This window comes from Gracilinanus agilis, chromosome 5, assembly GCF_016433145.1.
Source record: "Gracilinanus agilis isolate LMUSP501 chromosome 5, AgileGrace, whole genome shotgun sequence".
NCBI classification, from domain to species: Eukaryota; Metazoa; Chordata; class Mammalia; order Didelphimorphia; family Didelphidae; genus Gracilinanus; species Gracilinanus agilis.
Window position 1 is genome coordinate 200236286 of NC_058134.1, and position 25393 is coordinate 200261678.

A 25393-nucleotide genomic window follows, 5' to 3' on the forward strand; every position below is an offset into this window, starting at 1 on the left:
TCTCTCTCTCTCTCTCTCTCTCTCTCTCTCTCTCTCTCTCTCTCTCTCTCTCTCTCTCTCTCTCATAAGATTCACATTTTTAACTACCCACAGAAAGCCTGTGGATGGTCTTGATATGAAAGTCAAGAAGGAAAGCTAAACATACTGTTGCTGGACAAATGGAATTGTTATGACAAAGTAACAGCCTGCTTTCCAAAGTGCTTTGTGTTATACATAAGTGGCAAGACAATGTGGGGAAAGAAGCTTCTTTTTGTTCTCTCCATATACCTGACTTTTATAGACTTGACTGAGAAGATTCTAGCTTAAAAGAGAAGTTCCTCATTAGTCCCATCTGAAATCAGAGGTACCTTCAGACTAGACCTAGGGGAAAAAATGAACATATATTTTATTTGAGCTTTGTTTTAAGATAGAAATTTTTCAGAGTACTGGAAATAATAACCATAGTTCACATTTGTATAGAGCTATTTTATATACACTATCTCATTTGATCCTCAACAACACTATTGTAAAGTAGATTTTATTATTATCCTCATCTTACAGATAAGGAAACTGAGGGTCAGACAGGTAAATTATTTGTCCAAGATCACATGCCTGGTGTCTAAAAAAGTATCTAAACCTAGCTCTTCCTGAATTTAAACCTAACACTTCACTCTTCCACGTGACCTCTAAGTAGAAATCCTTTCTTTCCAGGTACTTGATATTCACAATTTTCCTCCTTTTTCATCCCATTAAGTCTTTGGCTGTCCTCCTATTGAGTACAGAGACTTTCTTTCCACCCCCTCTCCCACTAATCTGCTACTGAGCTTTTTCACAGGTCATAGAATCTTCGAGGAAACAGCACTGAGCTCAAAGAATTTTTCTCTAAGTATTGTCAATGACAATAAGAAGATTTTTCATAGCACAGTAAAGTTTGCAAAGTGCTGAACGTTATTGGTAAATTTCATCTGATCCTCACAACAATTCTATAAAGCAAATATTATAAGCATTATTATCCCCATTCAATGGATAAGAAAATAAATCCTCAGTGAGGTAAATTCTCTCCTGACTCGAGGTCTAGCACTCTTGCCACTATATCAATAAAGCTATCTTCCAACATTCTTTTCCTCTTATAAAAGAGCTATCCTAAAGTAAAATAGATTCCTTCAGGATTAAATGAGTTCCTCATCACTGGATATCCTTACATGGGAGCTTGATGACTTGTTGGGGATACTACAGAGGGAAGGTTTATGCTCAGCTATAAGATGGACTAGATAGAGACCAAAGTCCTCTGAGATTTTATGATTTTATGGTTCTGATTATCAAGACTGGAAATGAAGCTATTTATACCAAGTCCCAATATTTATCAAATACTTCTTTCACAAGCGATCCACTTACCTTCTGAGAAGAAATAAACTTTAGCCTAGAAAGGAATCTTCTTAGTTCTCCCCGGCCAATTTTGGGGGTGGTCTCCTTTAACAGAACCACTTGGCTCTCCATCAGGGCCCACCTTAAGTTCACCTTGCTGACAATTAGAGGTCTCCGATGGTTTTCAGACCCTGGTCCTGTTTTCCTTGTAACATAGAAAGCATCCTTCCAGACATCATTAATTCCAACTGTGGAAAAACAAAGGAAATAACAATTAACAAAAGGAATCATGCTCCCTTTCTTAAAAGGAGAGTCATCTTGTGTAGCAACTGGCAGTGTGGAAAGCAGAATGTTCTTTCTGTGGCTTCCAACAGCATCAACACATTGTCTTATTTTCCATTTGGAGAGTATAACAAAAGAGTTGGTGAGGTAATTATTGTTCAGTAGGAAAAGATCACTGGAGGAAGAATAAGATGACCTGGTTTAAATCCTGAATTGACCACTTATTAACTGCATCATCTTGGAAAAGTCTCTTGACCAATCTGAGACTCAGTTTCCTCATAGGCAAAATGGTAAAAATAAAACCTTCACTATCAACCTCACAGTGTTATGAGAATCAAATGAGACAATGTACATTAAATTTATTGTAAACCTTGGGATACTATATAATACATATGCTATTATTGTTTTATGATTATTATTTGTGGCAGCAACTAGAAGGAATCAGGAGAGAAATGATAGCTTAAAAAGGCTGAGAATTATAATGCTGTGTTGGCAGCCTAATACGTATCTAGTCATTGCTTAATTTGCCTCACTTTTATAATAAGCATTGTAATAAAAGATGGTTTTCAATTATCATTACTGTTCACTAATTCCTGAGGACTTTTAATGTGTTTGATGGTGACACATTAAAAATCAATCTGTTTTATATTATATAAAAATTTTATAAACACAGGGCACTTAAAATATTGAGACAACATAACACAATCAATAGGAATCCCCTTCTTGAATAGCCTATGGTCTCCTCTTTAGTGAAATAAAGCATATGCCTACATCAAAAGATCTGAAGAGTGGCAACAAAAGCCTGGGCATTCCAAAAGAACCACAATCATTAGCACTGGGCTTCAATCTCAGAGGAAACAGGTGGGTCTTTAAATGGAAATCTGGCTTCCAGGTGGCAGGAACATGTAGAAAAGGATAAGGAAGGGAATTTGGACAGTTTGGTTATATCTCAAGTATGAAGACTATGACGACTCCTCAGAGCTAATGCCATGAAAAGGAACAGGATGATGAAGAAAAGGGAATGGAATCCCAATCCAATGAGTGACAGTGGCTAACTTTCCATGCCTTTAGTAAATGGAATTCTCTCTAATCCTGAAATGATGAAAACTAAAACAATTTCCCAATGCCCTGTTAACCATCTTTTTCCTCTAAAAAATCCTCCTTTAAAAATTCTCCAAAAAGCAGTTACCCCATGATGCCCTTCCTGAAGAACCCTTAGCTTATTTGTCCTGACTTGTATGAATATAGACACTATTTAATTTTGAGAATTTAAGATTATTTAAAGGCTGATGCTAAGTGTTGCACATATTTTTATTGCATCTCTTTATGCTGCTGCTCACAACAGAAATCAAGCAAAAGAGTCTGTGGGTAAATGTTGTTCATGAAAAAGAGGGAAAAACTCAAAAGGATGTCCTAAAAATGATGGTTCAATGGAATAATTTTTATGTATAGTATAAGACAGTTAGAAAATGTTTTCCCTGTGAATGCAGGATCCCACCATCAGAAAACTCACTTGCTGAAGCATTCACCGTGCCTGTGTCATTTGCCAGATCCAGGAGGATTGTGGGGAATGTTGGATGCAGAAGGTAAAGATGGTGGAGCCCAGGTGGCTCAGTTCCTGAGTTGAAATCCTAACAGAAAAAGAAAAAAATGGAAGAGGAATACAAACACACATTTAATGCTCAGCTACTTCAGATGGCAGAGGATAAATCTGGCTAAGATTTAATTCCTTTCACAATTAAAGACAAAAATCATGATCTCTTCCCATGAGAAAGATCTCAGATTACAAAGCAAAACCTCACATATCCAGAAACAAGAGTTTCTACTTTCTAAATATATGAAAATTGGGGGCAGCTAGGTGGCTCAGTGGATTGAGATCCAGGCTCAGAGACAAGAGGTCCTGGGTTCAAATCTGGCCTCAAACACTCCCTAGCTGTGTGACCCTGGGCAAGTCACTTGACCCCAATTGCCTAGACCCCCCCTTACCACTCTTCTGCCTTAGAACCAACACACAGTATTGATTCTAAGACAGAAGATAAGGGTTTTTAAAAAAATATATGAAAATCCCCTATTGCTGAAAGTGTTCTCACCAAAAAAATGTGGGGGGAAAGCATGGTCAAGCAGTTTCTTAAAAAGTCAATAGTCCATTCTGAAGAGTAGCATTTTGACAGAGGAAATGGCAGTAAAACATTCTCTTTCAAAGATTTACTCACTGAATTGGATGGTTCTTCTGATAGGCCTTCAGCCCAAAAGAGAAAAACAGATTTCTGGTCTGATGTCATCACTGAAATAGCTGCTGATTCTTTCATGTGACATGGGAGACTGGAATTCCAAATGATTATGCCTGAGTTACCATCTACCACCAACACCTGAAAAGCAGGAAACATATAGAGTAAGTACATCATGTTCTTAGAAATACATGAGAAATCAGAAAAAGGAAAGCAATATTGAAAACTACAGAATGTGGCAACAGGTTTCAGTACTTAAATGCAATGAACTAAAAAGAATATTAATGAATCAAGAGCCTTTTTTTTTCTTTTTTTTTTTTAAACCCTTAACTTCTGTGTATTGGCTCATAGGTGGAAGAGTGGTAAGGATGGGCAATGGGGGTCAAGTGACTTGCCCAGGGTCACACAGCTGGGAAGTGTCTGAGGCCGTATTTGAACCTAGGACCTCCCGTCTCTAGGCCTGACTCTCAATCCACTGAGCTACCCAGCTGCCCCCATCAAGAGCTTTTTGAAACCTGCCTCTGTGGCCCTGGCAAATGTCAGAAAGAGAAACACCATATGTAACCCATAGGAACTGCAAATGAATAACATTTTTAGCAGCCCTGCAGGCTCTGAACTATGCGAGTTCCAGGAAGGCCAAAAATGGATCAATCAATTAATAACATTATGTCCCTACTCTGATCCAGGAACTATATTAAATGCTAGGGATTTTTAAAAAAGCAAAAGATGGTCTCTGCCTTTAAGGAGTTTACAGTGTTACAGAAAAAACAACATGCAAACAAATATATACAAATCAAGCTATATTCAAGATGAATAGGAAATAATTTAAAAGAAGGAAAGCATTGGAATTAAGAGGGTTTGGCAATGGCCTCTTGTAGAAGGTCAGATTTTAGTTTGAACTTAAAATAACTGACCAGGGAGGTGAGTAGTTGGAGCAAAAGAAAGAAAACATTCCAAGTATGGGGAATGGCCAGAGAGAATGCCCAAAGGCAAGAAACAGAATGTCTTGTTTCTGAAACAGTCAGAAGACCAGTGTCACTGGATTAAAGAGTATATGTTGGGGAGTCAGGTGCAAGAAGACTGAAAAGGTGAGAAGGGGCTAGTTAGGAAGGTCTTTGAATGACAAAGCATTATGGATTTGCTTATGGAGGTAAGAGGAAGCCAACAGAATTTGTTGAATAAGATGGTGGCATGATAAGACTTGTACTTTAGGAAAAATCATTTTAGTGGCTGAACTGAGAATGGATTGGAGTGAGGAAAGGTAGATCCACCAGCAGCCTATTGAAATAGTCTAGGTTTGAAGTGATGAAAGCCTGTACCTGGGTGGTGGTAGTGTCAGAAGATAGGAGACATGCTGAAAAAAAAAAATGTAATCAACAGATCTTGACAACAGTTTAGTTATTGGTGTGAGAGGGGGAAGGGGCAAGGAATAGTGATAAATCTGGGATGATTCCTAGGTTGTGAGCCTAAAGGACTGGAAATATGGTGTTGTCCTCTACAGTAATAGGGAAGATGGGAAGGAGAAAGGATTTAGGGGGAAAGAGAAAGAGTTGTTTTGAACATGTTAAGTTTAAGATGTCTACTGGACATCCAGTTCAAGATATCCAAAAGGCATTTGAAGATGTAAGACTGAAGTTTAATTGAGTTTGGGGCAGCAGAAAATTAGAATTAGATAGAATAAGGCAGCAATGGATTAAAAGAGCACAGAATTTAGAATCAACGGACCCAGACCTGAATCTTGGGATTTATGACTCACTACCTAAAACTGCAGCCATTTAACATCTCTGGGCCTCAATTTCTTCTCAGATAAAGGGCCTAGAGTAGATGATCTCCAAGGTCTTTTGTATCTAAAAGATCTAATTTTACTACTATCTGTAAAACTGGCAGAAGTTGTGGAGTAGGCAGTTGTAGAATAGGATTGAACATCAAAAAGGGAAGAATCATATAGCAAAGCTACTCAAGAAAATGTTACCATTAAATTTTCAAGAAGAGGCAGATGTCCAACACCAATCCTGAAATCCTTGACTTTAAACCAAAACCCCAAAAGCACCCATCTAAAAGCTTACCACACAGACAGCATGGTGTGGTAGAAAAAGTCCTGAACAGGAAACTAATTAGGCAAATCACATTCTAGTCCTGCTCCTGACTCACCCTGGGCCTCAATTTTACTACCTATAAAACAATGATCTGGAAGGTTCCTTTCAGCAATCCCACACACAAGCATTCTACTTCCATGATCAAGACCTCTAACTATCCTTTATCTGATCATAATTTCCTGTCACTACATCTCTCTGTATCTTATCTCTTCTGACCTTATTCTTTATCCTTTATTATTATGTGGTCCATAATCTCTCCCACCCTCAAGTCTCCAGTCTGATTTGCCATTCTTCACTCTTCCCCACCTTGACTTCTTGTTGAATCAGTCCAACTCCGTCCTATTCTCTAATCCTCTGTTCCTTTGTCCTATCTCTGCCCATGCCTTACAAGGCCATACTCCTTCATTACTTCCATAACCCACTTCTCTTCTACCACTAATGTACTGGTAATTGAAGGTAGAGAAGTCAGACCACTACCTGGTTCAACCAGCAGCAAGGCAATCCTTTTACTCCTTCCTAACTGATTCTCTAGTCTACCCACTACACCACCTATTCACCCTCTGTTCTCTCAAATCTCCCACAATACCTGTTCTACCAGTCTCCGAGTAAGGACTCTCACATTCTACTGAGAAAATTGAGGCCATTTCACAAAAGCTCCCTCTTCTCTTCTCCCTTCCTTCTCATCTTACAGATGTACAGAATCTCCTATTATTTCCTTATTTCTTCAGACTCTGATGAGGTGGGCCTTCTTGCCAAGGTCAACTCCTTTACATGAACCTTTTATCTTCTTCCCTACTATCTTTCTTCCCACTCTCATCACTCACTCCATCCTCTTTAATTTTTCAATCACTTCCTAGCTATTGGCTCCCTTCCGGCTACAACAAATACACTTTTGCCTCTTCTATCCTTAAAAAAAAAACCTCACTAGATCCCACCATCCCAAAATCATAATTCATTTTCTCCCTCCTTAAAACTTTCTATTTCTCAAACTTCTTTATTTCTATTGAGGTTAACACTATCCTTTCAGGTCACCTTGACTTCTCCTTCTTCCTCACCTATTCCTCTCCCTCCACTACCATTGCCAATAAGTTGTTGTCTTAGAAGTAATATCCTAAACCCCTTTTCTCTATGTAAGTTAGGCTAGTTGAGTTTTTGTTTTTTTCCTTAAAAGTTATCAAAATCATCCTTAATTTGACTGGCTTAGGGAACTAAAGGCTAAGGCAACTGACATTCCTTCCTGGTCACCTGCGTACAACACATCCATGAGGAACTCTTTGTGCCTTCTGAGGTTTGAGAAGTAGAACTTAGCATCTTCCCTAAAAGTCAGCCCCATTTTTTTTCTCTTTTTGAATTCCAAACTTTATAAACATCAAGCACAAACATTTCCATATATAAAGAAAAAAGATTTTATATGAAACTGTGAATCCAGATCACAAACAGTAAAAATTTATATTTAATTTAACACAGTAATATCAATTATTATTAGTCTCTGTCTCCTTCTGAACCTCCTTCTGTTATGTGTATTTTTTTAATATTTCATTTATGCTCTTTCTTTTTTTTTCCTTCCTTTTTTGGGTATCTCTATCATTAACACCCCATTCTCCCATATTTCTCTACCAAACTCCAAAAATAAATTGTAATAAATATGTGTATTTAAGCAAAACAACTCCACACATAGGGCGTGTCTGATAATATATCTCATTCTGCACCTCTATTACTGTCAAGGGCACCACACTGTCTTCCCAATCACTCAAATTCCCATCCTTGGTGTCATCCTTTACTTTTCATTCCTCCTTATCTCACAACTCCTATCAGTTGCCAAATCTTATTATTTCTACCTCTACAATATTTCTAATCTTTTATCTTCTCTACACTCCCATAGCCACTACCCTAGTTCTAGTACTCATAACCTCTCACCCAGACTATTATAATAGCCTCCAAATTGGTCTCCCCAAGGTAAACAGAACTTTAGAAAAGTTTGATATGATAAACCTCAAGAGAAAAATGAATGAGAATAGAAAGGAATATACCTTTTTCTCTGCAGCATATGGCATCTTCACAAAAATTGACCATATAATTGGACATAAAAACCTCACAAACAAATGTAGAAAAGCAGAACTAGTAAATGCATCCTTTTCAGACCATAATACAATAAGAATTGTTTTCAACAAAAGACAGCATAAAGAGTAAAAATTCTTTGGAAGATAAATAAGTTTATCCTAAAGAATGAGTGCATCAAAAAATCATAAAAACAATCAATAATTTCATTAAGGAGCATGGCAACGAGAAGACAATATACCAAAATTTACAGGATACTGCCAAAGTGTAGTTAGGCGGAAATTTATATCTCTAAATTCTAAGCAAAAAAAAAAAAAAAACTGGAAAAAAAACAAATTTCAAAATGTATTCTTTAAAAAGAACAAATCAAATTGTTCTCCCCACTTCAAGTTTCTTCTCATTCTAGTCCATCCTCTGCATAGTTACTAAAAGTGTTTTTTCTAAAGCCCAGGCCTATTCATATCACTTAATAAATTATAATAGCTCCTTGTTATCTTTAGAATCAAATATATAAACTCCATTTGGTATTTAATGTCTTTCACAACCTGTATCCAATCTACCTTTCCAAACTTATTTTGCATGCATGCTACAATCTAGTGAAATTTGCCTTCTTGCTTTTCCTTACACGTGATCTTTGTACTTCTGCCAATGTAGTTAGTCCATTCTTCCTGGAATGTACTCCCACCTCACATTTGCCTCTTAGAATCCTTAGTTTCATTCAAGGTAAAGTTCAAGTGACCCCTTCTACCTGAAGCCCTTCCTGATCTCAGCTCTAATGATCCCTACCCCTGTTATCTTTTATCTATTTTGAATCTCTCTGCATAGGCATAAGGTACCTCCTACATCTACGTTTTTTTTGGAGCAAGGATTGCTTCATTTTGTCTCCAGCACATAGCACATAGTCACCCTTAAGACAGTAAATAGTAATGGACTGACTGATTAATTTCCCATGTTTGGAATACATTCCCCTCCTGTCCCCTCATCTCTCCCTCTCAAAATTCTTCTTCAAAGTTCAACACAAATAACTTCTCACTCCTCAGTTTTTTATTTACTCTATAATATAGTACAAGTTATGCTTGTAGTAAATAATTCTATGTATACACATAGTATCTCCATAGAAGAATAGAAAAGGGACTATTTCATTTTTATTTGTATACTCAGCACCTTGTATAGGGCCTCAGTACCTTACTCGTTTGTTGAAATGAACTGTCAAATTTATTCTTCAAGCTTCAGTTGAAGTGTTAAATCTCCATGAAGCTTTCTCTGGCTTAAAATCCTACTGATCTTTTCTCTTTCTTATTAACTTCTACTTAAAATCAATATCACACAATTTAAGTTAGTTGTTCTCTAATGGTTTGTGTTTGTTTCATAACTGAACTTTAGATTCCTAGAGGATAGATAGCATATCTTATCCTTTTCCCCATACACTGTGATATGAATCATTGTTCATAAGTATTTGCTGACTAACAAATGGATTTCTGGAATTTTACCTTTTTCATTCCATCTCCATACTGTGCCTCCAGGAGGAAATCCAAGGTCTGGTCATTCGTGAAATATCCAGGAATAGGTTGGCTAAGAGTGAAACAAAGGAAACACTCAGAGTGACAAGGAAGTCCCCTCCCTCTTTTCATGTACAAGTCCCAGGCATCAAACTGGGCAATTATTCTAGGCAATACTGAGATATAGATAGAGAAGGAAAATGGAATCATAAGAAATAAGAGACACTACAACAGATATATTGCAAACCTGTGTAGGCCTTGGAAATTCAGTACCCAATGCTGTGCAAGGTCTTGACCCCGAAGTAGAACAAGACCTTGTCTGGTTGTGATTAGAAGGTTGCTGCAGTTGCTGTCTGGAGCTTTTACCATCTGAAGGAATTCAACGTCATCACTAAGGGAAATAAAACATCAGCAATTTATGTTCTCTGATCCCTCTGATTGCCCTTTGAATACTGATATACTTATATTCTCTCACCTTCACTTACCAAATGCAGATACTGTCAATATCTACCTAACCTGATTTTCTTGATCCTTAGGATAGATACTGAGAACAAGCCTTGCTGGTCCTCATACCATATCAAGAGAACAATACAAGAGAGTGTTGCTTGGACACACCTCCAAATTAACTATTCTGGGAGGGTGGGAGAGATGATCAGGACAAAATTACAGAAAGATGGAAGATACAGAATGATGGAAAAACTGAATGCCTGAATCCTGCATTACAATCGGACAATGGATTACAGGTTGAACATAATCAAATTACTTAATGTCTGTAAAATTGGGACCATAGCATTTATTACCTATGTACTGCCTAGTGTTACAAATAGTCAGTAACACAATGCTAAAAAAGCCCTTTAAAGTCCCAAAGAGAAAAGCAAAAATTAGAGGGAAAGCCTATTAATATGAGATACTCCCCCAATAAAATAATAAACAAGAAAGGAAAATAGGATTCCTATCATGCTAACATGATTTATGCAAAAACAGAAAAAAATGCTCAAACTGAAGGAAGCATATGGATAAACTATGGAGTAAGCATTTTATCACAGCCTTGTTATAGGCTAAAATAGTTTAAAAGATTACTGGCTCTTACACACCTGATAAATGAGTGCTAACTATGAATGCATGCATCATCATCTGTTCTGCAAGACTTGAAAGTATCTGTATGCACTTCCTAACTGTGTGACCCTGGGCAAGTCACCTAATGCCAATTGCCTAGACTTTACCACTCTTCTGCCTTGGAATTGATATTAGATTCTAAAATAGAAGAAAAGTTGTTTTTTTTTATAATTTTAAAAAAAGAAAAGAAAGTAAAAATGCATGGCAACTAGATGGCTCAGTAGAGAGAGCATCAGACCTGGAGTCAGGAGGACTTGGGTTTAAATCTGGCTTTAGATACTTCCTAGCTGTGTGACCTTGGGCAAGTCACTTAACCCTATTTGCCTAACTCTTCCTGCATTCTTCCCCTTCTGACTTAGAGTTTTTACTGAGAAAGAAAGTAAGGGGTAGGGAGGGAAGGAAGGCAAGAAGGAAGGAAAGGAAGGTAGAAAGGAAGGGAGGGAAGGTAAGAAGGAAGGGAAGGAAGGAAGGAAGGAAGGAAGGAAGGAAGGAAGGAAGGAAGGAAGGAAGGAAGGCAAGAAGGAAGGAAGGAAAGGAGAGAGGGAGGGAGGAAAGGAGAGAGGGAGGGAGGAAGGAAGGAAGGAGACCAAGACATGCTTTTCCACATAAACTGGCATTACTGACAAACTAATATGCAGCAACACGAGCACATGGTGGTATATTATAATTAACACAGACTGTTATTTCTGTGACTCAGACAGCACTGCAGGGTCCTATAGCACATGGGCATCTGCTGATTTACCAAGAGGCTTTACCATAACCAAAGCTGGAAGACGTCAGTCCTACCTATAAACATCAATAAACTCAGACACGTTAACAGATCTTCTCTTCTCCCACTCTGGTTCCTCTAGTTGCAAAGAAGGTGGTGAGCTGTCCCGGTTTTGGGCCTGGACAAAAATATCCCTCAGAGCAACGGCTTGAACATTGCCTAGAATCACAAGAAGAAACCGACACTGAACTAATAAGCCAATCAAGTGTCCAGATTGTACAAGAGGATCCAACATAGCCTGACCAGAAGGGTCTGACCCAGAAAAGAATAGGGAAATGACTAAGGCAACCAAATGAAAGATTACTTGCCTCTTAGGAGGTGTAATAGGGAAGACCAGGGACAGCACAAGCAAATGGACAGGGAAGACTCCTAGGTCTCTGCCAGCAGAAGCTACTGTGGGGACAGGCTAAAGTCTCTCCTGCTTTCATCATGTCCCATGAGAGGAGCCTCATCAAACTCTTAGGCAGAACAGCAAAAGAATCTAGTTTTGCTTCTTACCAAAGCCAAAAAGGATATAGATTGCTCCATGTGTAGTAATGAAAACCTGAGGACCAATTAGATTCCCCTCTCTCATGATGTTGTATTTCACAGGCCGGCCCATAGGAATCCCTGTCTTCCCTGAAATTAACAGGAAACAGAAATCAACCTGTAAAAGTGAAAAGAAAAGGTTGGTGGCTGTAGAAGAAAGTGATAAACTAATGGCAGGTGCCATTTCCTATCAAACATCATACTGGAATGAATAGCAAAGATTGTCTGATCTATCCCCCTTAGCTGAAATCCTCAGTCAGTTAGCCTCATTAACACATCCCAGAATCAGTATACATATAGTCAAAATTATGTTGCTCATCATCTATTAGTATGAAGGTGAGAAGAATCCTTCACACTAATGGAGCTAAAAATGCATAAAGGTAAATGCTCAGACAAGGTAAATAGCAGTCATCAGATCATCCTTCTGTCCTCAGTGACCAGCCCAGTTTAGGGTGTGGCTACAGGTCAGAGGAAGGCCAGGAGGTCTTCTTCACCAACATAAGAAGATACCGGGAAATCTAGTTTGATCAGTACAGTAGTCTGCCTTGCTTTGATAGGATTGCTATAAGTGGGATGTCATATCTTGATTTTAAGGTGGCTTCTGATAATTTTTTTTATGATATACCCTTAAGGACAAGATAGAGAAATTTGGCCTCGGTCATAGTACAGTAAACAGATTAAGAGCCATTCAAACAATTTTACCCAAAGAATGTTGGTTAATGAACACATGGAAACTTAGCTAGTGGGAAGATGGGACTCCCTCTTAATGGTGTATATAAGGCATGCAGTTAGTCTAGTGTGTTGCATTAGCTAACTATAGGAAATTAACTATTCCTAGAATTGGAAGAGATCATATTCCAGGCACAAGGGTCAGCCTGTTCAAGTCAAATAAAGACAAATTAGCAAGCATTTTTTAAGTTTCTACCATGTGCTGGGCACTAGGCTACATACTAGGGATCCAAAGGATGGTAAAAAAATCTTGATGAACACAATTGCCTAATGGCAAAGACAAGGTGCAAACAGCCATGTACAGACCAAACTATATACAAGACAAATCTGAAATAATCAGCAGAGAAAAGGTTGTAAAATTAAGGGGGGTTGGGGCAGCTGGGTAGCTCAGTGGATTGAGAGTCAGGCCTAGAGACGGGAGGTCCTAGGATCAAATCTGGCCTCAGACACTTCCCAGCTGTGTGACCCTGGGCAAGTCACTTGACCCCATTGCCCACCCTTACCACTCTTCCACCTAGGAGCCAATACACAGAAGTTAAGGGTTTAAAAAAAAAGAGGTATGCTTCTCTTAAAAAAAAAAAACAACAAAAACTACAAAATTAAGGGGGGTTGCCCTGTCTTTTTTAATAATTTATCAACTACTTGGCACAAAGTAAATGCTCAATAAATGCTTTTTCATTCATTCAGGAAGATGCAGGATAACACAAAAGTAGAAGAGAGCTAAAACATTGAATGTCTAAATATTAAAAAATGTCTCAAAAGGCTAAGAAATATAGGATAAAACTAACAAAATAAAATTACATATAAATTTAGAGTCCTGCATCTAAGTTTTTAAAAAAGCAACATGTCAGATAAAGGATGGAGGAGACATATAAGAGCAGTTCACAATAAAAAGCTAAGGAATAAAGGCCAGCTAAGTAGCACAGTGGATAGAATACCAGACCTCAGTTTAGATGACTTTTGAGGTCCCTTCCAATTCTTGATGTATCTTCCTAAAATCCAAGGGAGCAGGGCCAGGCTTGAAACCCAAGGCCACTGTGTTCAAATCTTTTGCTTTATGTATTTTATCACACTGCTTCATATGGCGAGCTAAGACCCCCAAGCAAAGCTCGGGCCCAGAGACACTCAACAGAGCTCTGCAGCCACATTCCCCCTCCCTTCTCTCCTTCTGCATCTAGGTTATGTTTGTATTCACTACCCCTAGAAACCCAGGCAAACTCTTGCGTATGTATCATGTAACCTATGGACACCTCCCAATCTTCCAAAACACTGTCTATTAACTTGTATATGGAAAGCTTGGATAGCAACCCCAGCTTGTTTTTCACCCCCTATAAAAGTCATGATTATTCCCAATAAAGTTGCCATTGGTTGCCTTCAGCATCTCTGGTCCTTCTGTTTATTTTGGCCCGCTATATTTCACAATCACTCTTCTTATTGCCTTTGAAGACCCCAGACTTTGTCAAGCAGGACCTGCAGGCTGGTTCCTGTTGTTGACAGCTTCCTATTGACATTTCTAATTAAACATTTCAAAAACTAAACTCAAATTCTTTCTGCCAAATCTGTTCTTTCTCCTTATTTCTCTGTCTCTAAATTCTCACCCCCCATTCTGCTCTCCCTACTAATTTTGCTTTCTCTCATATTGGCACCACCATTCTACTAGTCACCAGAATTCATAGCTTTGGAGTCATCTTGTCCTTCAATTCCCATATCTAAGTGATTGCCATGTCAAGCCAATTCTACCTTCACTATCTCTTGAGTCTTTATCTTCCCATTCCCATGGTAACTACTTTAGTGTATACCCTCATCTCTTTTTTATCTAAAACTATCAATAAGATCCTGCTAACTAGTATTCCTGACTATGGTCTATTCTTTTTCCAATTTATTTTTTTTGTACTGCTACCCTACTAACCTTTTTCCAATTTATTTTTTTTTTTTGGTACTGCTACCCTGCTAATAAATGCACTGCTCTAATTTCATTCCTCTATTCAAAAATCCTTTTGTCTATCTCTTTTTTATATCACATAATATGCAACCTAAAATTGTCATTCAAGGCCCAATATACACCCTACTTAATTGGGATGTGTATATACATCCCAATTATATATATATGTATATGTATATACACCCAAAAAAGTATAAAATAGGCCTCTCCCCTCAAGGAGTTTCCAATCTTATTATGACCTTTATTTCTAGCAATATCACATCAACTCCCACATATCTGATATTATAGTTAATTGAACAACTTTATCTCTTATACTCCTTTAGACTTCTGTCTTTACTCATATCATTTCCCCATACCAAGAATGGACTCTTACCTTTTTCTCTTTTATCTACTGCTATACCTTTCTTCCTTCTAGGTCTAAACTAAGTGTTTCTCTGGCCCCACTTTACCAAGTGGAAGTGATTTCTCTTACATCAGATATCTCATTGCCCCCAGTAGGAAATTAATAAATAAAAATATATTTCATTGAAGAAAGCAATACAAATGTGAAATGGGCTGCCTTACAAAGTAGAAAGTTTCCTATCTCTTAAACTGTTTGAGCAAGATTCTAGATGACCACCTCTCACGGATCCACTACATTTAGTGGGATGATCTCAGATTTGTTGTCTTAGGTTTTAAGGTAAGCTACCTCCTCTGAGCTAACCAGGCCTACCTCAGTCAGGACTGAAATATAGAGAACTAGACAATCTCCAGAGATGAGAGACTAGTATAGGCTTAGATTTTATCAAAGACTCTATCATAGTGAAAGACCTTATATATAAATCCAATCATCTCCTTGAAATACACATATCCTGAATTGAATGGGACACTATCACAGACCTTGTGTTGCTATTGCAAGGGACAAAAGAAGTCAACAAAAGGTTGAAATCCATTTCTATATTATCTTTGATTTCACCATTATTATCTCTATTACTTCCTAGGGAGAATTGTTCCCTTTTTACCATTACTGAGTATCTCCTACATAGAACAATAATTAGGGTGAAGCAAACGATGCCATGTCCTGGATATAGCATGAGGGATGGAGGGAGGTACTTCTGCTTTCACAATCTTTCAAAAATGAGGATCATCTAATTGAAGCCATACCTTTGATACCCCAGTGGTCAGAACCATGAGATCTCTAACTCCATCATCATCCAAATCTGGAAGCACCACAGCTGGGGTGGTCAAAGTCCCATTGAACAAGTGGCTTGGGTTTAGAGTCCAAATGGCTTTGCCTATGAGAGAACAAACAGACTAATTACTGCTGTGTTTTTGTATTAGCAAACCTTTCACTACTACCACCACCCAAGAGAAGAAAAAAATTGTATTAAAGAAAAATGCAATCACCTCTTCCCTTGCTACAGCTTCATTTCATAGGCAGGGTGTAGAGGTGGGGGATTTGTGTAACTAAAAAAGACAATGTATTAAATTCATATATAATTCAAAAGAAGTAACTGAAATCATCCTGGGAAAGAGCAGATGATTTTTTTCTTCCTGGAGAGGGGGGGGTTGCAGATGATATAAGGTGACTTGTCATATGGACAAGGAATAGTTAGTTATTCAGAAAATCTATTCTATTGTTTCTACCAGAAGGTCACTTGAGCAAATGACAAAAAAAAAAAAAAAAAAAAACTCTGGAAACTGCTTTCAAAGAAAGTTTATGAATCATATACAAGAACACCAATATTACCAACTATTTTTAACCAAAACCTTGCATTTCCTGGATTGATCATGCACTTTATTTTATAAGTTTGGTTTCTAATGATTTTAAGTTGTTTCCAAGAATCAACTATATATTCAAAGAACAAAAACTGAGGGCATTCAAAAGAATGCATCAGAGCTTTAGCTGATTAAGCTCTGATGAAAGCTCAAAAGGCTTTAATTCTAAAAGTGGAATTCTAACAATTATCAATATGTAGCTCCCCAAGTTAACTAATGAAAATTGAAAAGAAAATAATACTCACCTGAATGTATAAATTATGGAACATTTGCTAAAAACCTAGACATGTTACTTCATAAATCATACATATTAATTGTTTCTCATTTTTACTCCAAAATTTTACTGGAGAGGCAAAATACAATGACAAAATGTGCCTCAATTGTGCATTTTACAGGTAGCACATAAATAATTCTAGAAGCAAACATGCAATTCAGCTTACTCAACTAGGTAAGCATATAAATAGCCAAATTAGCATTGCTTAACAAACTTGGCTTGAATTTCTAAGTAGCTAGATTACATGTTTAAACGTTAACTCTTATGTGCCAATTCTGACATCACAAAACTCCGTTGTCTGGGAAAAAATAAATTGGGGAAGTATGTTTGCAAACCAAAGATCTCAGGGAATTTTTTGTTTGAAGAATAGCACATTATTGTTGTCTAAATTACACAAAACAGATAAATCTGGTGTTTTGTTCAATATTCTATAAATTTTTTCCCTATGCCCTATAAAACATGTCTTTCATACTAAGAAATCAAATTTCCTATGGTGGAGGGCAAGGGTTCCCACTCTCTGCTGGAATAATCTAATCCACTGTCATGGCTCATAGTGATTTCTCTGTGACATTTGCTCTTTACCTGAAGTGGCATTGAGTGCACTGAGAAGCTTGGATATCCCAGTCACAAGACAGATAGCTTCTGAGGAGTCTACTGGAGTCAACCCAGAACACTGCAAACTTTGTGCCTCCTCTGAGAGAGTACTGGTCCAAAGAGTACTACCATTTACCCCTGAAAGAGCTAGAAGAGAGGCCTGTGGCTTAGGAACACCTGAAAGCATAAACAAAAAAGGAGTAGAAAAAGAGTTAACTAATAATACTGTCTATTTACCCAAAAAAATATAAAATAGTTCTCTACCCTCAAGGAGTTTCCAATCTATTTGGAATCTATTCATACAAATATGTGTGAAATGTTAAAAAATAAGATTTAAATAACAATTGAAGATTCGGTTTCTCCTGTAAAATGAAGACAGTGATTCTTTTTGTCTATGAAAAACAAATTGTGTCTCTCTACATGTAAACAGAATGCTATTGACCCTATTATGAGTGCTCTGAATTGTTTGTCTAGGGGTGGTGATGAGTTGGCATTTGTCCATCTATAGGTTCTCATTTATCCCTCTTGTGACCAATGAATGGCACATATTTATGAGGCAAGTGGCCAAAGGTATGAGTACAATGTGGACCTGTGGCCATGGATCAAAATAAAGCTAGCTGGATCTAATGGAGATTACACCCATGATTTTAATCATGGGTTTAAGTGATCATAACCACAGTGCTATATAACCAACAGTATGAAACATAAAAAGGCTGGGAGCTGCCCTGCATATGAGCTACTAAAAGCTGGTAAAGGAAATTTTTTGTACTGAGGGCTACTAAAGCACACACAAAAAAACATGGACTTTTTTTTCATATTCTACTTATGACCAAATGACTTGTATGCATTGCAAAAAATTCAAAAAGGAAAAATTCTAACAGTAAAAACAAAGTTCAAAGCTTGATCCTTTTGATGAATGCCTAGATTTTCTTAATGGAAACTCCAAATAAATGTCTTGGGACAAGAACTTGAATAGATTACTTTTCTCCACAAGGGGGAAAAAGTGACACAGTTTTACAAGCTACATAATTCTAATCCTCTATAATGGATGTTGCATCCACATAGGAAGAGACACCTCAATTGGATATTTTCCCGAAACTCTCCCAATCAAGCGGAGTTAGCATCATGACTCTTACCTATCATACTCCCATTTCTTAGGTTCATGAAGGAAAGCAGGACATCAGGCAACCCATCGCCATTGACATCAACCAGCTCCAGTGGAGACAAGTCCCCCCCTATTATGGAAAAGAAGGTACTTAGCAAATCAGTCAACAAGTAAACACCAGAAACTGTTCTAGGAACTTGGGATATAATGACAAAAATGAAACAAACTTCATAAAAGAGCTTATAGTCTATCAGAGAGACAATATGTACAAAAATATACACAAAGTACATACAAAGTAATGGGGAGATAGAGGTCAATAACAAGAATCTGCAGGAATAAGGAAAGATTTCAAGGAGAATGTGATACTGGAGCCAAGCCTTGGGGAAAAAAATACATAGGATTCTCAGAAGCAGGATTAAGGAAGGAGTGCATACTTTGTATGAGAAAGGGACAAATCCATGGTACAGAGAAAGGAGTTGGTGTATCATGTGTGATGAACACTAGTAAGGCCTGTCTGTCTGGACTGTAAAATAAAAGAAGAGGAATGATGTATAATAAGGCTGAAAAGATAGGTTGCAGCCAGGTTGTCAAGAGTTTTCAATGACAGCAGAGCTAATGTTTGGTCATAGAGGCAATGGGAAATGAATGGAGCTTATTGAGAAGTGGAGAAATATAGTCAGGCCTAAGTAATTCAGGAAAATCTCCTAAGTTATTGTATGAGGATAGATTGGAGAGGAGAACCATAAGGCAAGGAGATCAAGTAAGAGGCTATTTCCATAGTCTAGGTGAGTGATGATAAGGGCCTGAAACTAGAAGGTGTTCATTTGAGCAGAGAGAAAATAGCTGCAAGAAATGTCATAAAAGGAGAAATAAGATTTCTCAACAAATTGGATATGTGTAGTGAGAGGGAGGGAAGAGTCAAGGATAATATGATACAAACTTCATAAATCCGAAACAGGGAATTCCAGAAAAAGGGTGAGTTTAGGGGCACAATAAATGAGTTTTGTTTTAGATAGAAAAAGTTTTAAATGTCTATGGAATATCCAGTTGAAAAATGGAGATCAGGAAAGAGACTATGGTGAAGTATTTATTTAAGTCTAGGAATCATCATGCAAAGAGAAGGTAAATGGAGAAGTGGGTGGGAAGAGGGAGGGACAGTGCTGCTGAGGTCAACAAATTAGATTGTATTGAAAGGGAAGGAGTACCAGGACAGAGCTTTGGCGTATACTCATAGTTACAGGGCAAAAGAGATTTACAAGGAGTCAGAAAAGTAGGAAGAGAATCAAGAAGGAACAATGTTACAAAAACCAGAGGAGAGAATATTCAGGAGAAAAAAGGAGGTAAACAGTAGAGTTTTTAAAAGGATAAGATGAGAAAGGGCCTTCAGATGTGACAGTAGGGTACATATCTTTCAAAAAAGTAATTTCAATTCAATGATGAAGTCAGAAGCCAGATGACAAGGTCTAAAACTCCAAGTCAATTCTCTCTGGCCAGAGTGGAAGGGCAATACAACACAAAAGATCAGGATAAGAAACTGGTTATAAGAGGTGACCTACAGAGGAAACCACTGGAATCTGTCACACTACTGCCTTCTCTAAAGAGAAAGAAACAGTCTAAGATGAAGTATAGCATCTTCTACTGCCTTTTCAACTTAGTCTACAGAGAGATCCCCAATCCCCTACTACTCATTAGTTGGGCCCCTTGCTTCAAGATGCACAAAGAACCCAAAAGGGTGAAGATTTCCATCTGTAGGAAGGTATCCCATACCACAGACACCCTCTTCTGCCTTATAATGACTGAGGACAGATACAAAGACCTCACGTTGAAAGGATCAACTGAGCAGTTTCTATATTAAAATAATTTAAGGGACTCAGGTGCATCTTAACTGTTCTTATAAGGAAACACATAACTCATTTTTTTTAATCTACAGCCTCCTATCTACCCGCTAAATGCTTAACAACTCAATCTGTAACACCCTAGCCATTTAAGACAGAAAGCAAAAAAAGAATAAATATGTATTTACAGAATATGTATTTACAATTGTCCAATTGCCTTATACATGGGATAGCATCTTATCCTTGGATGATCAGGCCCTGGACTTTATGTATGACTAGAAATCCATTCTTCTATGGCATTTCACTTTACTAGTAAAGAGGCAAGGAGTGTCTCACTTCTAAGTGCTTCCTCCTCTCTGCGTTTACTCCAGACCTGTTACTGGATAAAGATACTGTTAGGTAATGATTCCTCAGCTTAGAGTGAAAAAAAAAAAATACCAAACTTGGAGTCAGAGGCCCTGAGTTCAAGTCTTATTTATGATTGTACTTTGACCAAGTCAAAATTTACCTTTCTGAGCCTCATTTTCTTCATTTATCTACATCACATGGAGATCAAATGAAAAAAAAATGGATGTAAAATGCTTTGTATTTATAAAGTAATTACATGAATGTAGTCATTATCATTATTACAGTATGTTACATATAATGGTATAGTATTATACTATTATAATCAGACAGCTGTCTTAGACTACATGATTCAGAGAAAGCACTAGACTACATTGATAGAGAAATCCTTCTGGCCACAAGCTCCAGGAGATCCCAGGTCCAGGCCCATTCCTTCCAATCAACAGTTAACCCTATTCCAGTGAGGTCATAGGTCTGGCACATAAAAAGAAAGATGAGTAGGCTAATTTCACCAACCCCAAATCCCTCCACTTGTTACCAAAGAAATAGTTTTAAGAGTTTTGTAACAATTAGAATAAAGGTTAATTAATTACAATTGAGGAATCATGAAATAATCAGGAGCCTCATGAAGTCTCAGAAAATGGTTCCACTCACCTCCTTCTTGACCCAAGCGGCGGCTCCATGTGCTCTGCAGATCTCTGGGAGGGCAAGGGATCAGAAAGGCACATACTAACACCAGAATCATTGAAATCAGGACAGTAAGCAAGAAAATCAATGTGCGCACATGAGACACAAGCGAAGATGCTGTCTTCTGCTCCAGACTGCCAAGAGGTGTAGAGGGGTAGCCCTCTGTGGTGACTTCAGACAAATGCTGCTTAGCAGGCCCAACTCCCTCTGCATCTGAGTCAGGGTCTGGCCCTTCTCCCTGAGGGCTCTTTCCATTTTTGACACCTCCATTTTTCTGCTTCAAGTTGAGAACGAGATCATCTTCACTTTCATCACTGTCAGCCTGGGTGAGGGGATCATATTCTCCTAAATCTGGGCTCTTCTTCCCTAAGGACAAGGAGAGCTGTCATCATGGATAAAAAGGAAAAAAGATAAACCCCAGATGAACAATGAGCTCTTTGGAGAATGGATCCCTTTATGGTCCAGACCAGGGTCTTCAGTAATTTATGAACTCCAGGTGAGAAAACCCCTTCTACTAATTCATACTGGCAATTACTTTGCAATTTAGAGTCCTAGAGAAAAGCCTAAAGCTCTGAGAAGAGGTGTGACTTACCCAGGATCATACCACCAGTATTTGTCAGAGACAGTATTTGTAGGTCTTTCTGACTCCAAGGCTAGCTCTCTATCTGATATGGAATACTGTCTTACATATCAATCATCAGTCAATCAATCAAAATCCAAATGGGGTCACGAAGAGTTAGACACAACTGAATCATAACAAATGCTAGGTACTCCAGATACATATGTAAACAAGCATATATTAAGCACTTACTCTTTGCCAAGTATTATGCTAGGCAGTAGCAGCAGCTGGGTGGAGTAGTAGATAGAATACTGGGCCTAGAACAGTGATTCCCAAAGTGGGCACTACCGCCCCTCTGGTGGGTACTACAGCAATCCAGGGAGGAGGTGATGGCCACAGGTGTATTTATCTTTCCTATTAATTGCTATTAAAATTTTAAAAAATTTAATTTCCAGGGGGCTAAGTAATATTTTTTCTGGAAAGGTAGGCCAAAAAAGCTTGGTAACCACTGGCCTAGCATGAAGAAGACTCTTCTTCTTGAGTTCAAATCTGCCTTTAGACACTTACAAACTATGTGGTCCTATTTACCTCTCAGTTCCTCATCCATAAAATGAGCTGGAGAAAGAAAAGGTAAACCACTCCAGTATCTTTGCCAGTCTAAATCCAAATCCAAATAAAAATCCAAATGGGGTCACAAAGAGTTTTACACAACTGAATCACAATAAATGCCAGGCACTGGGGATACAAATATAAAGAATGAAATAATCCCTGCTCTCATTCTAATAGGACAGACAACAAAATATATATATAAAACTATGTAAACATGAGGAAAGTAAATACAAAGTAACTGAGGAGGGAACAATCAGTGCTAAGACATAGAGATAAGAAATAGGGGATATGAGATGAAAACCAAGAAGGCCAGCCTGGCTGTTCCACAAAGTAAATGAATGAAAGTGACAAAATGAAACCCAAAATATGTACCGTCCTACTCCACTGCTTTGCTGTAACTTAGAAGTCACTCTACTTCCTTGAACACATACCTTAGGATAGATGGTTACCTGCACCAGCCTTGCTAATTTCAGAGAAGATTATACATAAAGAAAAGGCCACGAAGTGATGAATATTTGGGGGAAGAATGAATCGTGAAACTCTTTTCTAAAGCATGAAGAAACAGGACTGTGGGAAGTTAGGAACTACAGGCAATGAGTCATCTGTGGTAAGAGAGACAAGCAGTGACAGGATAACTCCAACACCTGCTGGAAACAAATGATGGCAGCAGAAGAGCAAAGTAGTTATTCAACTGGAAGCTGACATGACAAAAAACAAGCTATAGATGACAGCAGTAGAGATCATGAAAGAGATTGATTTAACAGAGGGTGAAAGAAAGCAGCAACCAGGGAGTAGTCTGGGCAAGGAGAGATGAGGCCCCTGCCCATTCATACAATATAAATGTGAAATAGGGGGAGAAGGAAGGAAGGAAACTATTTTTTTCAGTATCTATGTGCTAGGCACTGCAATAAACATTTAACAGATATCTCACTTGACCTTCACAAGAACCCTTGGAAGTAGATGCTATGCCAATTTTACAGTTGAGGAAACTGAGGCAGAGGTTAAACACTCCAAACATGAGGGCAGCCTTTCCAGAGGCAGAAGATGGATGGAATGTCTTAACACACAAGTTTAATTTATTCCATGGCCAACCTCGTAACTCAATTGGTCATGTGTCAAATCGAATTTCCCCATTTTAAGTGGAAATGTAATTAATTCATTCTGGCCCAAAAAAAAATCACACAAATTTTTGTTTTATATGCTTTTTAAATACAAAATTGTATGCTTTTAAATACAAAATGTACTTTACAAATAACAAATAAATATATTTATAGGTAATAAAAAAGAACGTAAAAAAATAAACTTGCTTATGAAATGTTATTTACCTTCAAGGTCAGGCAAAGAAGCTGGCAAAGGTTTTCATTTCATGTGTTATCACTTACCATAACTTACTCTCTACACTCATAACGATATATTTAAATGCAAAATTGATCTGACATACTACTTATTATATAACTTTATTGCTAAACATAATTGCTATTTTTTTACTTTACTTAATTATCATCATTTTCTTCATTGAATTTTGGCTGTTTTGCCACACTTTCCTCAATTTCATTTAAGAAGTCATTTCAACAAAAACCTTTGCATGGAAGTTAGTTTCTTCCTCCCTTTCAGGTTTCAATAATGTGTGAAACAAGTATTGTTACACAGCTCCAACACATGACCTATTGCAACTTTTTCTGGATGTATCTTTTCAATAAACTGTTTAATTTTTTTCCCAAATCCTCAACATTTTCTTAATGTCATTTGTACTGATTACCTCATCCACCTCAGGTTCCTCCCCACTAATTTCCTGCTGCTCCAACTCCTTCAATTCCTCCTTCGTCAGGACCCATGGTTAAAAGTTAAGAAATTTGCCCAAAAAACTGATAATAAAGACAAAAATAAAGAAGAAAGCAAAAGTAAATCAAGACAGATGCTTGCACAGCCAGATAAACACTGAACTAAAAAAGACAGCCTCTTGTAACTTGTGAAATCCAACCTTCAGCAGGCTATCTAGTGGAGGGTGGTGGAAGCTCATGATTCAAACATCCTCTCATGACTTAAAGCAAAAAATCCTGAACGTGACTGCTCATATCTCAAATTCTCATGACTTAAGGTGCTCGTGTATCAAGGTACCATTGTATAGGGAAACAATAAGTAGAACAGTTTGGATAATAGATATTATTATGTGCAAGGGAATAATGTAAAGTGATCTTGAAAAGACAGGCTAGAACCAAATTATTATTAAGCTTTTTAATGCCAGATAAAGGAGTGTGTATTTTATCCTAGAAGCAATGTAAAGGCTGGATTGGAAAAGGGAAAGGCTGGAAGCATCAATCAATCAAGTAGAAGGCTATTTCAATAGTCAGGTGAGAGCTAATGTGTGCCTGAACTAGGAGGGGACTGACATGAGGAGACAGATATGAGAGATGTTACAGAGGTAGCATGGATGAATTAAAACAGATATTCAGTTCAACTTTAGCATTAACAATATTTTACTATTATGTTCTACTTTTGTGATAACTGATGATATAAGTACATAGTAGCTGAAAAGCAGAGTGATATAGAATATGAAGAAATGTCTTTAAAGTAAGGAAAACCTGGGTTCAGACCTAACTGATATATAATGGTAGTTTGATTCCAGGAAAGTCATTTAAACCCTCAGTGCTGAAGGCAACTCTCCATATTTATAAATGGTAGAACAATTGTTGGTCTGTAGAGGGAGAAGCAGTTTCCTCATTTTCATCTCAAGACCTTGGTAAAATGATACCATAGCTATTAACCTATATACACACATGTTGTATGTGTAAATTGTCGATATGTGTACTTGCTCAGGATTCATTCTTGACAACTGAATTATTATACAGAATGGTATTGTTAGCCCCATGTGCTTTTTGTCATTAGGAATATTTTTTTGATTAAAAGACTTTATTTTAAACAGTGTTCAGAAGAGAATTTTTCATACTTTAAACCTCAAACTAAAATAGCACTTGGGTGAAAAATGATATTACTTTAATATTACTGATAAGAGGAAGGTAACAGTAGAAAGAGCAC

General features: G+C 37.6%; 1 protein-coding gene across 1 annotated transcript; it reads right to left on the bottom strand.

The window, feature by feature from the left end:
• Positions 1 to 42: 42 nt before the first annotated feature.
• Positions 43 to 21262, bottom strand: FAM234B (family with sequence similarity 234 member B). Its single transcript, XM_044677691.1, has 12 exons — positions 21157 to 21262; positions 18354 to 18452; positions 17206 to 17394; positions 15735 to 15865; positions 11891 to 12038; positions 11410 to 11551; positions 9755 to 9898; positions 9499 to 9580; positions 3840 to 3995; positions 3140 to 3257; positions 1375 to 1592; positions 43 to 360 (listed from the first exon to the last, which is right to left on the bottom strand). Exons 1-12 carry the CDS (start codon positions 21245 to 21247, stop codon positions 355 to 357), a joined length of 1524 nt encoding a protein of 507 aa, XP_044533626.1. The 5' UTR covers positions 21248 to 21262; the 3' UTR covers positions 43 to 354.
• Positions 21263 to 25393: the final 4131 nt, after the last annotated feature.